This window comes from Parasteatoda tepidariorum, chromosome 9 (genome assembly GCF_043381705.1).
Source record: "Parasteatoda tepidariorum isolate YZ-2023 chromosome 9, CAS_Ptep_4.0, whole genome shotgun sequence".
NCBI classification, from domain to species: Eukaryota; Metazoa; Arthropoda; class Arachnida; order Araneae; family Theridiidae; genus Parasteatoda; species Parasteatoda tepidariorum.
Window position 1 is genome coordinate 64866802 of NC_092212.1, and position 13844 is coordinate 64880645.

General features: G+C 31.2%; 1 protein-coding gene across 1 annotated transcript in view; it reads right to left on the bottom strand.

The window, feature by feature from the left end:
* Positions 1–6995, bottom strand: part of LOC107444792 (uncharacterized) — a 44159-nt gene extending 37164 nt beyond the window's left edge. The window contains exon 1 of the mRNA XM_043046938.2: positions 6659–6995. Within this exon, the coding sequence (XP_042902872.1) occupies positions 6659–6740 (82 nt within the window). The 5' untranslated portion in view covers positions 6741–6995. The remainder of the gene's footprint in view (positions 1–6658) is intronic.
* Between the last annotated feature and the right edge of the window lie 6849 nt (positions 6996–13844).

Below are 13844 nucleotides of genomic sequence, written 5' to 3' on the forward strand. Positions count from 1 at the left end.
ATTCGGAGGTAAAAACTGAACTGTCAGCCAGGGAAAGTCTGTCAACAAATTATCTTCAAGATCTTTTGGATGTCCTGGTGCATTGTCCAATAGCAGCAGTGCTTTCAATGGCAAGTCATTGGTATCATGGTAGTCCTTGATGCTCGGGGCACAAACTTCAAATAGCCATTCTTTGAAAAGATACTGCGTGACCCATGCCCTCTGATTCGATCTCCACATTACTGGCAGTTTGCTCTTAATTATGGAATTTTTTTTAATGCTCTGGGATTCTCAGAGTGGTAAACGAGAAGTGTTTTAAGCTTTATAATAATAATTATTGAATGACCTTTAAATTTAAATTCATTGTTAATTCAAGTTTCATTTAGTAATTATCAATACTAAACATGCTTTAAACATTTCTCCTTTCAGTGATCTTATTTTGTATGAAAATGATAACAAAGGTTTAATAGTACTTCTTTTTCAGGCCGAGAAGTGTTCGTTAGAATTCATTTTGTTCATTATCCGAACATGTGTTCGTTGTCCAAACACAAAAAATCTTTCTTGAAAGTGTTCGTTATCCGAATATGTGTTCGTTAACCGAACACAAAAATCTTTCGTGAAAGTGTTCGTTAACCGATTTGTTCGTTAACCGATCTGTTCGTTAACCGATCTGTTCGTTAACCGATCACCCACTGTACTACATATAAAATTTTTGGAAAGGCAATTTATTATTCTGAATTAGTAATAATATTTATATCTGATTAAACAATGCTTCTTTTAACGACAAAACCTTGAGTTTTAACGAGTAGAAATAAAAATTTAAATATACGGCATTTTTAGTTCTTACATCTCGGAAATAATAGGTCCGCAAACAGTGCCAGTTACCCAGCTCCGAGATCAGAATAATTCGAAAACTATTCCAACGGTTTAGTTGGCTAGAGAGTAAATGATTTAATTCATTTGTGCCTAAGCGTCCTTTACGCTTTACTTATTAATTTTTCAAACGGAAGAAAAAAACGTAACAGAAGTATTTCATAAGTACGGTTTATTTTGCCTTAATAAGATAGTTCTATTATTTAAATTAAAATAAACTAGTGGGCTGCGCCCCCTGCTCGCTAACGCTAGCCAACCCCCGAAAATTGCTACGCAACCTTATACGGTTTGCTTCGCAAACCAAGCTCGCTTCCCTCGCTACTAACTTAGGTACATTGCAAATGCACAAAATTCTAAGAATTGGAAACAATCATTCAAATCCATATAACAACTTTAAAAAAAATACATCTTTTTAGTAAATACTAAGTCATTAAAATAAATTTGAATTCAAATAAGTGACATGTAATTAGTTAAACCTATTAAAAATGTGCTATAGTATAAAATTTTAAAGCGTAACAGCACGACTGAGACTCATTTTTCAATGAAGAACTAATAACAATAATAAAACAAATAAATTCGTGATATAAATCAAAAAACGTCAAATAAATTCATAATATATAAATTCGTGACAAAAAGCGCTTTCGACAAAATACTAAAATAGAGATCTATCGACAAAAGCTATTCACTTCTGCCAAGCTTAATAGTATGAGATTGCCGCAGCCTCTCTCAGGTTATTTCAGTTTCCGTTTTTAAAAGCGCTATATGTTCAGCCACCTCAGCTAGATTTGGCATGTGACATTTTTAGCGGCAATCATTGGTCGATTTTCTAGCGTTGCCATTCGGGGAGTTGTAATGAGGCTTTTTTTGTCGCAGTATAAGAGAAATATATATATAAATGTTTAGATTAGAATCTGAAGTCAAGATATAAGTAATTTTATAATGCTCAAGAGATAGGTAATAGATCGAAACATACACTTGTAACAAGCAAAGATGTACTATCACTTTGTTCTTGTTTCTCTTATTTTTAATTCCAAATATAGATAGGTTTCAGTTTCTAGGCAATAAATAGTTAAATAAAAAATGTCTCGTTTTACTGTTTTTAATTCCCCTCCCCCCATCAAATTCACGAAAGAAAAAGAAAATACTTAAAAATCGATTCCCAACTTTTACTAGAATTGTTCCAGAAATTCGCAATTTTTCCGTACCATTAGCTACAAAATGGACGATGGTGATCGAGTCTTCTTCAAATAATGATAGTTAGAGCGTTTCAAAGACAGTCGCCGTGGAAACCAATCGATTATAGATGAATGATTAATTGATAAACGCGCACAAAGTTATTTGACCTTCACAAATACTAAAAGTATTTCAATACATCCAATGTTATTCCAAACAGCAACTCAAAAAACTAACTATTGCATCACTATTTTGAAATAATTATTTCAAATAAGTTCACTGCTATAGTTGATATCGGAGAGAAGCTATTGCGAATTTACACTATGAATAATAGAACAACTTTCAATCGCATCCGCGTTGTGAAAAACTTAGTTAAGGATTCTTGCGTTACAATTCTGTTAAAAAAACAATTATTTTATTTTATAAACAGCCTTGAACAGTCGATCCAATTCTGAATTTACGATTAGCAATATTCAAATTCATAGCCCTGTAAGTGTGAACCTAAACCAGTAAACGAAGAAACTCCTGGATCAAGAACTGGAATAAATTAACCTTTGTTGAGATTTTTTTGAGGAAACTAACCCTGGTTTTGAGTTACAATGTAGAAAAAAAATATGAAAAATCTCCCACGGTTTACCTAACGGCAAGGGGATTCTAACCATGAACCCTCTACTACTGAGGATATTTTACGCCAGCCCTATGGTCGGCTTCAGACGGGAGCAGATATCGTATCGAACCTGGGACACCTGATTGGGAGGCGAATGCTCTATCTCGAGAGCCACTGCAGTTCTACAAGAAATTATTCACGATCTTGATATTAAAATGTTTATATTTTCTCTTTAAAATTACATGGATGAAATTTTTGAACTAATTAAATTGGCAGCTAATGCTCGAAGATAAAAACTTCAGAAAAGTGCAGTTGCCTTACTGCTGTGTTTCATAAAGGCATTTGTTGATGTTAACGCTGTTTTTCGAACCTTGTGGATAAGGAAAATAAAAAAGCCATTAAGTGCCTAACACTTGAAGCAATGTGATGATTTTAAACTATCTTGCCGCGAAGAATTATCTGAGCTTTATAACAGACAAATTTCTTAAATATTTCAAAAGCTGTTAAATTTTAAAGAAAAATCAAATAACCAATTTGGAGACCCCCCCCCCAGGTGAAAATTATCAAAATTTCTGCCTCATTCTCAGTTTTCGCAAATTTTCATAAGCCCAGGTAATGCAGCATTGAAGTAAGTTCATAAATATTAAAAAATTATACCATAAATGCTTTTCCTTTTCACGGAACTGTGGCTTTTCTTCATATTGATGTTTTGCGCCATTTTCAAAATAAGCGGAGACAGCGCGGGCTTAAATAGGCTAAACTTGAACTAACAGTCATGAGTAACTGTCGAAAACTCACAGCAGTAATAAAAATATCATATTATTAGCAAAAAAGCATAATTTTTTGCTGTCGAAAACTCACAGCAGTAATAAAAAAATATTATTAGCAAAAAAGCATAATTTTTTGCTGTCGAAAACTCACAGCAGTAATAAAAATATCATATTAATAGCAAAAAAGCATCATTTCATATGACTACAGGACCTTCGAAAAACAGTCATAATACAAAAAGATGCCTTCTTACACCCTTTATTCGAATAAGCGTTGATTAAATTGAAGTAAAACTCATTGTATGTTAATTACAGCTTAAAATCACAACCAAAAAACTCAAAAGTTGGTAACTATAATCATGGCTTTGCTGGTCTTAGAATAATTTAACGGTGTTAACGAAAACGAAAACGATTCTTTAACACATTTGTGATTACCACTTAATTCTGTTTGGTAACGAAAATATGTTCGTAAAAATTCTTAGAACTACCGGACATTTAAACATTAAATCGGTTACATAAAAAATGATACGTATTCCGCAAAGCAATGAAATAAATTTATTACAGTTATATTTTTTTTCTGAGAACCGTGGGAAGTAACGAAGTTGAAATAAATAGAAAGTAGTACTTTTTTCACGAATATTTTAAAATACTAATATATTTTTAATATTAAGTTTCGTCTTATGAGAATCCAGTAACTGAAAATTAGCTAATAAAGACCCAATTTTTTAAACATTTCAATGAACCATGAAAAATAACACTGAGTACATGCGATATACTTGGTCATAAAATCTATGGGATCGAAAGTCCTATGGTTGGTCACTGATGAGCACTACCAGGGGTGCAGGGATCTGGAGAAATTTTCCATCAGATCTAGGTATGTCTAAATTCATAAAATGGTCTAAAAACAAGTGACACTGCCATCTATCCGTCAGATTCTGTGCTAAGACGTACTTTCACCTTTGCGGTGCTCCCTTCTCAAGTGAACAGTGCACCTTTCTGACTTAATTTGTAAAAGATCAATGGTTGGCGGGCATGGCTTGTTCAAGCGTCGTTAGAAAAAACAATAATAAAAAATAACAAAGTGATAGCAAAATTTTCTCATTTGTAATCAATTTCAGGAGTACTAAAAAGGTTACGAAAAAATATGTAACGTAAGCATCAAATTCCTTAGAATTGAAATAATTCCTTTAAACGGCAAACTATCCATTACACTTAGGAGAAAAATTTTCTACATTTTTTTGTATTTTTATTATTTCTATTTTAACCCATTAAGTATCGATATTGCCGGGAAGTTTTTTCGAAAAGATTAAGATTGGTAGCTCAATTATTTCATTTTTGAAATTCATCTTGAGAAAACTTAAGTCATTAACACCATAATTTATTAATAATATAAATGCTTACAAGATAATAATTTTTTTATGCTGTTTCAGTTCCCAAAAAAGATCTCCACTAACTTCATATATAGTAATAGCATAGAGTTCAACTAGCATATTACAAGGATGCCACAGGTCGCTAAAAATGCAAAAAGTAGTAGAGACTCGATTAATTATTCTTTCATCGTTAATTATTCAATCGTAACTATCACTATGATTTACATTTCAAATTATTCAGATGAAAAGCAAAATCATTTTTATCATTACTGTGATAAAAAAAAAATATGCTTTGACAATATATTAAATAAATATCTAATATCAAAACTTGAATTACCACTTTTTGCGTTTTTAGTCGCCCATGGCTGCCCTGCTTATTAGTATGTTTACATTTCATTTAAATTAAATTGAGAAAGAAAATGGAATTCATGATTCCTCTTGCTTGGTGCTAATTGGTATCAAATTTTAATCTGAAATTGTGATATTTTAAAACTGAAGCATTAGTCAACGCTATAAAATTTCGCATTAATTTAAACAGGGCTGCGGTTGGTTGATACGAATTCTGCTCCCTGCTCGCACCGACCACAATGCAGGCGTAAAATATCCTCAGTAATGGGTTAGTATCCCATCACTGAGGATATTAAGATAATGGATTAGTATCCCCTTGCCGTCAAGCTAACCGTTGGAGGTTTTCATGGTTTTCCTCTTAATGTAACGCGAATGTAACGAAGGCTAGTTTGCCCCAATGCTTGATCTAGGAGTTCCCTTGTCTGCTGGGTTGGGTTCAAAATTACATTATGGAGTTGAATATTAATAGTCGTAAACTCAGATACGGATAAGTCGTTCAATGCCGGTTATAAAATAAAATAAAATCTTAGTCTAAACATAAAAGTCTTGCCACTTTTCCCTAAAAGTAGTTTTACGTCAAAACTAAATGTTAAATTTTTGCAGCAGTAATCTTAAATAAGTTGAGGCTTATCATTACCCTTTTACAATAAAATGAGGACAAAGTAAGTGGAGTTGTTAATTGTTGCTTTAGCTACCAATACACTGTTAAATATTATAACAAATTTATTAGGAAGTCAAAATAAAACTTTGCTTAAAAAATGCTTAGTGAAAATCTCAGTAAATAAACTTATTTCTCTCAAAAACCCTTTTAAAAAAAAATGAAAAACTTTTATTACCACTTTATTTTACAAAAAAATATTTTAAATAATAAAAAATATATTTTTTCAATAAAAATATATAATTAGGGGAGCACATGGCTCCCCTAATTTTTTTGAGCAGTGTATAAAGCCTTTACAAAGTATATGTAATTTTAATTTTTTATCCTGCAGTTTAAACTGGAAAAGATCTAAAAATTCTACATTGAATTTTTGAATAATTAAATTAGTTTCGAATAAAGTTGAGTTTAGAATGTGTTTAATGTTCATAAAATAAGTACTCTCAATCATCAATTTATAATTTTAATTACAATCTAAATCAATAATTATATGCTCTACTGTTAAATGAGTTGCTTTTGAATTACTAATTTCTTCTTGCCAGGGTGCGATTTAGATTCATGCATAATTTATTATGTACATTTTTGATACACAATAATGTTACTAATGTGATATTAATATTGTTTATAGTTTTCATTATTTGTTAAAAAAAAATCCTAAAAATATTATTTGTTTAAGTTTTAAAAACGGTGCAAATGTCATATTTTTTTTCTTCCGAAATTCATGATATTTTGCAAAATTTAATAAGAAACTGATATGTTAAAAATTTGGAATAAGTTAATTAGTTTTTATTGGCTTTAATTAACCAATTAAAACATTTAACTTTTAAGGAAACTTAAATTTCTCTAATTATTGTTTGTATATCCATTAAAAAAAAGTTTTACTTACGTAAGAAAACAACGTCTTGTAAAGAATTAACGGGTAAATTTGAAATCCAAATCATCAATACGGCATATAATATTCCAATCATGTTTTGTTTGTATTTTAGCAGACACTCAAAAAATTCTTACAATTTAAGTAAAAAAATTTTAACGTTAAGGAAAAACTTCACAATTGAACGAGGAAACGCCATTTATTTCAAAACATTCTCACAAAACCATTTTGGAGAACTGCTTTCTTCAAATATCGCGTGAAAAATATTTTTTAACTCGATTTGGCGCACCTGAAGTCACGTGGTCTTAACTGCATCGCCAACAGCTGTTACCGCGAAAAAGTTTAGGTTTCAATTTGTGTTTTTATTATTTGATTGTCATTTGTTTGCATAGCTGACGTTCGAATTTCTCTGGAAATCATCGGAATAAGATTACGCTTTTATTCTATTAGCGTCTAGATTTTCATAAAGTATTGGAATTTCCGTCTCCAAACAGGTAGTTTAAAAAGAAAGGGAAAACACCGAAGGAAGTTACTGATTTTTACTAAAAGAATTAATAATATTTAAACATGTCACGCAACTGAGCAATTTTAAAAATAAATTCTTAAATACTTTTGTGTTTAAAATGATAAGTTACTCACAAGTTAATTATTTGATTATTTTGGAAGAAAGGAACATGATGAACTCATAGTTTTTGATTGCTTGTGCTTGTGGTATTATTCAAACAAATGCTTTAAGAAGTCAAAAAGAAACATACCATTCAATCTCCGTACATTAATTTTGTAAATATAAATTTTGCATGAGTAAAATGTTTACCATGCCTAAAGCTTTGATCATAACTATTAAAACTCGTTAAAAGCTTTAACTTACAAAACTTTTCACACTTCTATAACTTTACTTTAGGATGAAAAAAAAACATTCGCGTTTATTTGTTTATTTGTTTGTTGCTTATTTAAGGAGAGGGATGTCATGGAAAAGTTTATTCTTATTAATATTCTTTTAGTTCCTGTTTCTTCTTTTCTGTTTTCAAATATTTTTTCTTTTCTTACCGTTCAGATGATTTTTTTTTTCATTTAAAAAAGAAATAACTAAAAATACAATAACTCATAAACGAAAATTAAAATTAAACTTTTTTTAAGAAAATTCTACATTCTGTTTTATTTATTTATTTATTTTTCATCAACTGATCTATGAACAACAATTGGATACCTGCAACTCGAGAGGAAATGAAGTGATATTACCTAACCATGTGGTTTAAATCAGATTTAATTGGATACCTATAAGCGACGTCACGTATGTGTGTCGAACCTGATTGGCTTCTGAATCGACTAATGTTAGGATACACCTGCGATGAAGTCATTTGCAAGCATCTTAATTTCTTTTTAAAAAAATTTAAAAAATAAAAAGCAATAATAAAAGACAAAAGAGACAAAAGAAAGACTTATTTATTAGCAAATGAGAGCAAATCATTTGCTAATAACAAGATAACACACAAGTAGAATCTGCCAAAGTTGCGAAAAATAAGACCAGGGCTGAAAGTTCTTATACATCAAGACGGAAAAGAACAAATACTGGTAAAAAAAAATCTTTTCAGAAAAGCTTGTTTCAGTCTTTCTGAAAACAAGTTTTCTGAATGAAAGCTTTGTTTTCAAGAATATTATAATTTGCATGACCACCAAGATTTTTTTTTTTTTTTTAAATATAGAGCTGTTTTTTACCCAAAAATTAATAACGCTGAAATAACAATTGAGAATATAGTTAAAAATAGTAAAAGCTTATTTGTTTCTTATCGAAAAACTGTAATAAAAAGTGGCAGAATTACCAGTTCTTTTTCTTTTAGCTCAGATTTATACAGTATATGCACCTCCTTAAAACACATTTAAATACGTTGTTAAGTATTGTAAGAGGGAAAAAGAATATTATAGCACGCTCAACGCATCTATGCATTTTAAAGACTCTATACACATCAATATAACTTCACGATCAGGATTGATAAAGCTTTAAATAATGGCAGGAAATACAATTTTCAGTAAAACTTGTGTAAGTTGACCACTTGTGGTGCATTGCTTTAGTGGTCAACTTAGACATGTGGTCAACTTATAGAGGGGTTGGGTCATTGTTTACTTTTTCGTTTCCTATATCATGTTGCTATATATTTATTTTTTTACTTGATTCAGAAAATATGCAAATGAATATCTTAAGAAATGTGTTTAAACCTGAATGAACTTCAATTTGATACATATAATTCTAATATTTAACTAATTTTTTTGAAAAAAATTATTTTGTTAGTCATGCATGGGAAGTGCTTAATAAATATAATTTCTTAAAATATCAGAACACGAAAACATGTAATTTGAAAACTTTAACAAAATAAAATTATTTGAACACTTTAAAATTTATTTACTACACTTAAAGATCAAAGACCATAAATAAAGGATCAAAGCATATTTCAGAGCATTCATTTATTCAAATGCTCACTATTGCAACTGGAAGAGCAACTTTTCAACTAACACACCTGTTTTCAATGAACGGATGAAAGAAATGGTCAAAAGCTGACCCCTTACAGTTTCCCCTGATGGTCAACTCACAAAAGGGTTTAGATTAGCTTTTTACACTATTTCACCAAACAAGTGAAATTTCAACATACATTGCAAAAATGACAGAAAATTTTCTGATTTTCTTTTTTCTGGTCAACTTATGAGGGTTTTAGAATAGAATTTCATAATACTCCTAGACAAAATTGACTTATTTCAGTGGTCAACATACAAGATAGACAGGTTGTCAAGCTACAAAGGTTTTGCTTCTTTATATTAAAAATTCCGTTCTTGATAATTGAGGTCAACTTATGCAGGTGCCCAACTTGCAAGGGTGGTCAACTTGGCAGGTTTCACTACTAGGAAATCTGGAACATATAAACAAACGTAAAGTCGTAAATACGATTAAAAAAAATTTTTAAGTAATTATAATTAAAGCAATTTTTTTCAGTTTTTACATGCAAATTCGAACTTTCAATTTTTAGCATTTTTTAAATATCGTGGTTATTTCTTGCAGCGTATTTTTTTTTTACATTTTGGTCGTAAAACACAATCCATAAGAATGACATAATAAAATATTTTCATACCTTTCTTATAACTTTTCATCTTATGAACAATTATAACTTACAATTTTTATCACTTTTTACAAGTCGTAGGATATTTTTGCTGTGTATTTTTTTCATATGTTTGGTCATAAATTTTTTTTTTATAAGAGTGAAATAATAATTTATATGCTATAAAATTGCCCAAAAGTTTGCTTTAATGAAATTTTTTTCCTTTCTTCTAATTTTTCATCATACATAGAATTATAATTTTTTTCTTTTTTTTTTTTTATATTTTGTCATAAAACACAATCTATACGACTGAAATAATAGGATACGTCATAAAACAGCCCCAAAATTTGGTTAAATGAAATTTCGTACCCTTCTTATAATTTTTCATTATAATTTAAAATTTCTTCGAATGAGGATAAAACTAACTATATTTTTTAGTAGACAATCGCTTTGTTAATGCATACAAACAGAAAAAAATTCACAGATTATTTTTTTATGCGATAATATAAACTAAATATTGTCTAATATATACAGATGTATAAGCTGACGTCACCTCACTTACCTGTACTTTGGAAATCCATCAATAATCAATTAGTTGCAGATGCAACCAATAGGAATACGTTTCTAATGGGACAGGAATACGAATCGTCCAATAGGAATAGTGTAATCGAAATAGGTTAAATGATAGTGGAACACTGATCGTATCCTGGCTCTGACTTGAATATCTCTATTAGACGCTGAGTCTCATTCGAAATATTGCAAGTTTTAAGTTTTTGATTTATAAGTAAAAGCTGATTTCAAAAACTTCTCTACTTACAAGTTAATAATTTGGAACCGAACTGAATAAAATATTTGGGTAACTCAAACCGCTTTTGGCCCTTGACCCATTAATTTTGATCTTGATTTATGTAGTGGATCGATGAGGTGGTGGGAATGCAAATGTAGTAATATATTTAAATCTAATCTTAGAGCATAATGCTTCTTCTTTTTTTTTTTTTTTTTTAATTAAGCTACAGTGGTAGATAACAGAAAAAATACCCACTTGGTGCAGGATTGCAACGGTTCCGAAATTTTTTGCAAGACTTAAGACAGTTGAGAAAAATATAGATGCTAAAAGTAACTCTAAGAGTATTTACTAAACACTTTTATTTTCAATTATAAAGGAAATACGTACACCACAGATGGCAAATTGCTCCGCTTTGTCATGAAGTAATTTCTAATGGTAACGAAATTTAAGATATTTTTAATTTTATATTTTTCATGTTAATTTATTTTTTCACCACTACTTGTTCAAAATTCACAGTGTGATATAAAATATAATTTTGTAGCAAATCATCTCGTGGTAATACTTCTAAAGAGTATGTGTAATTATCCTTATTCTAAAGTTTAACTACTTAATTCGCTAAATATTTATTAAAAATTTTGCGAAAAGCGAAGGTATTGGTATCGATGCATACGACACAGGTGCAAAAACCTTGGGGAATGTTCTGCAATGCTCAGGCAAAGCTAATTGTTAGTAAAGTTGTTTGTATGTAATGGCGTAAAAATCATTACAGATTAAATCTATTAAATCAATAATAAAATATTAAATCATAAAATTTACTACTACTCTAAATATTAAAAGTCCCGCAGTGGACTGATCGTTAATACACGGTTCCCAGCAGATCACCGATGTCAAGCATCACTGGCTGCGGTCAGTGTGCGGGTGGGTGACCACTCGGATCAGCCTGCGCAAGGACCGAGGATGTGCGGTATTGGTCCTCCATAAACTGTTCTACCGTAAAGTGCTCGACTTCGCGTGCAGGTCGTCGGGTTACCGAAGCGGGGGTGTCATCCCCTCCGCAGATAATCAAAATTGTGATGGCATGTCTTCGGATCATCCTCAGGAGTGTTTTCCAGACCGTCGCCAATAGCCCATTGTGCAGCTCTAGTGCGACGTAAATGAACAACAACAACAACAACTAAATATTAAAATGAAATGTCCCGATAAATCGGAACAAATTAGCTTGCGTGTTTTTATCATGCCATTTATCTCAGTTGCGTTAGGGTTCAGGCTCTTTCTTATCACAAATGTCCGCTTGTGTGTTCTACATTTACTCTGCTAAGGCTCATATCAAGTTAAGCCAGATGTGCTCAAACCAGAGATTATAGTTTTTAAATTTTCCCCCGATTGCGACCACTCTGTAAATATATAGTTGCTACTCTTAATTACAGCTACATTTGCATATGGCTTTTGGAATTTTTGTTGACCTTTAAAAGCTACCCACCAATTCTGTAAAATTAGGTTATTTTGATCTGTGGGTAATTATTAAGAGTTACAATAGGAGGGAAAGAAGAGACAATTATTTATTACCTGAAAGTAATATTATTCCTTTTTTATTTAATTTTAGTTTATTCTTTTTAAATGAATGTTTAAACGCAGCTAAAAAGAGAAAAATTATATTTTTATTGATTATATGTAGAATTAATACTGCTATCATTAAGAAAGACTGCTATTGCAATTGTTTCATACCCTGAAAAGAATGCCAACATACTGCGGGATGATTTAGTATAGTGGTTACAATTACACATCTTGAGGATTTAGAATCGCATAGCAACTTTTGTTCTGAAATGCTATTGTACGTCGCTAGGTGCTCTTGCCCATTATAAACTAAATGTTTATGCTCCTTCGAAATGGTAATTTTATTTATTTAAACTTTATGAATTTCATATTATTTGAAGTTTTCTAGTATAATCAAAAATGGATTCTAATAGGTCAATATCTCGACGGCAAAAACATTTTAGAAGCTTTTTTTTTTCCTAAATAATAACACAATGAAAAACAGACATTCCTCTCACGTGTAGTACGAAATTGTTCAGTAGACATTGAATATTTTCATGTCGTCTAAGGAAACATCTACCATTTATAGGGAAGTTTCCGCGCATCATTAATATTTTTTTATAATGTCATCAAATTCTTAAAACGCCCTACTTAGCGCAAAAATTATTAAAAATTTCATTTTACAAATAATATGCAATTTATTGATTTCATTTTAACAGAATTAAATTTTTGCTAAAGCTTTCAAAAGTCAAACAATTAGTAAATCTTCTAGGAGAATAAATCTGTGGGGAGAGTTAAATTCGACCATGGGGTGGAGTTATCGACTATGCCAACCTTCATCTATCAAAAGGTACCTCGTGATTGAACCAAGTTAACATGTCTTACATACTAGTGTATTGTAGTTGTAATTTTGTAGTGGTAGATACGCTACAAATCAATAGCAAAGACTAGAGAATCTTCAAATGAGGATAGGGCTTACTTTGTATTACGTATGAATAAAGCAAAACAAAGCGAATAAAGCACAAATAAAGATGGAGAAATGATAAATTGACGTTTCGTTCTATAAAAAAGAATAATCTCAATAATACTGAAATGATCTGCTAGCCTGTATGTTTGAATCTTTTTCAAATTGACAACCAAATCACAAAGAAACTTTTTTCACTGCAAACAAAAAATGCCGCTGCTCAACTGACCCCTTGAGCAGCAGTAGTAGTTTATTTACGAGTCATTAGAAGAGCTGTACAATGGACTATCGACGAACGTCTGGGAAACATCCCTGAGGATAATCCGAAGACATGCTTTCACAATTTTGACCCTCGGCAGACCGGTTTCAGTAGCACGTGTTCTGTACCTGCGTGTGAAATCGAGCATTTCACCTTAGAAAAGTTCAACTAGTGCCAATACCACGCACCCTCGGTCCCTTCACAGGCCAATCTAAGAGGTCACCCACCATCACTCTGACCGAAGCCAGTGTTGCTTCACTTTGGTGATCTGCTGGAAACCGTTTATCAACGATCAGTCCATTGTGGGACCTGGGCCTATGAGATTCTCCAGTGATAAACTCACCAAACAAGTTCTCGGTGGCGATCGGAGGGACGTAAATTACGTGTAATTGAAATGCTTCGTTAACCGTTAAAAATCCGCTAATAAAGTTCTAGTTCGTTCTAAAGAGTTCGTCTTCATGTCACGGCGTTTTTTAAAAGGCCATTCTCACTGCATGCAAAATTATCGCATAAATGAATTTGGAGATGTGATTAGGAATCTAATGGCGAGTTTTGTTCGGCTTAATGTATTT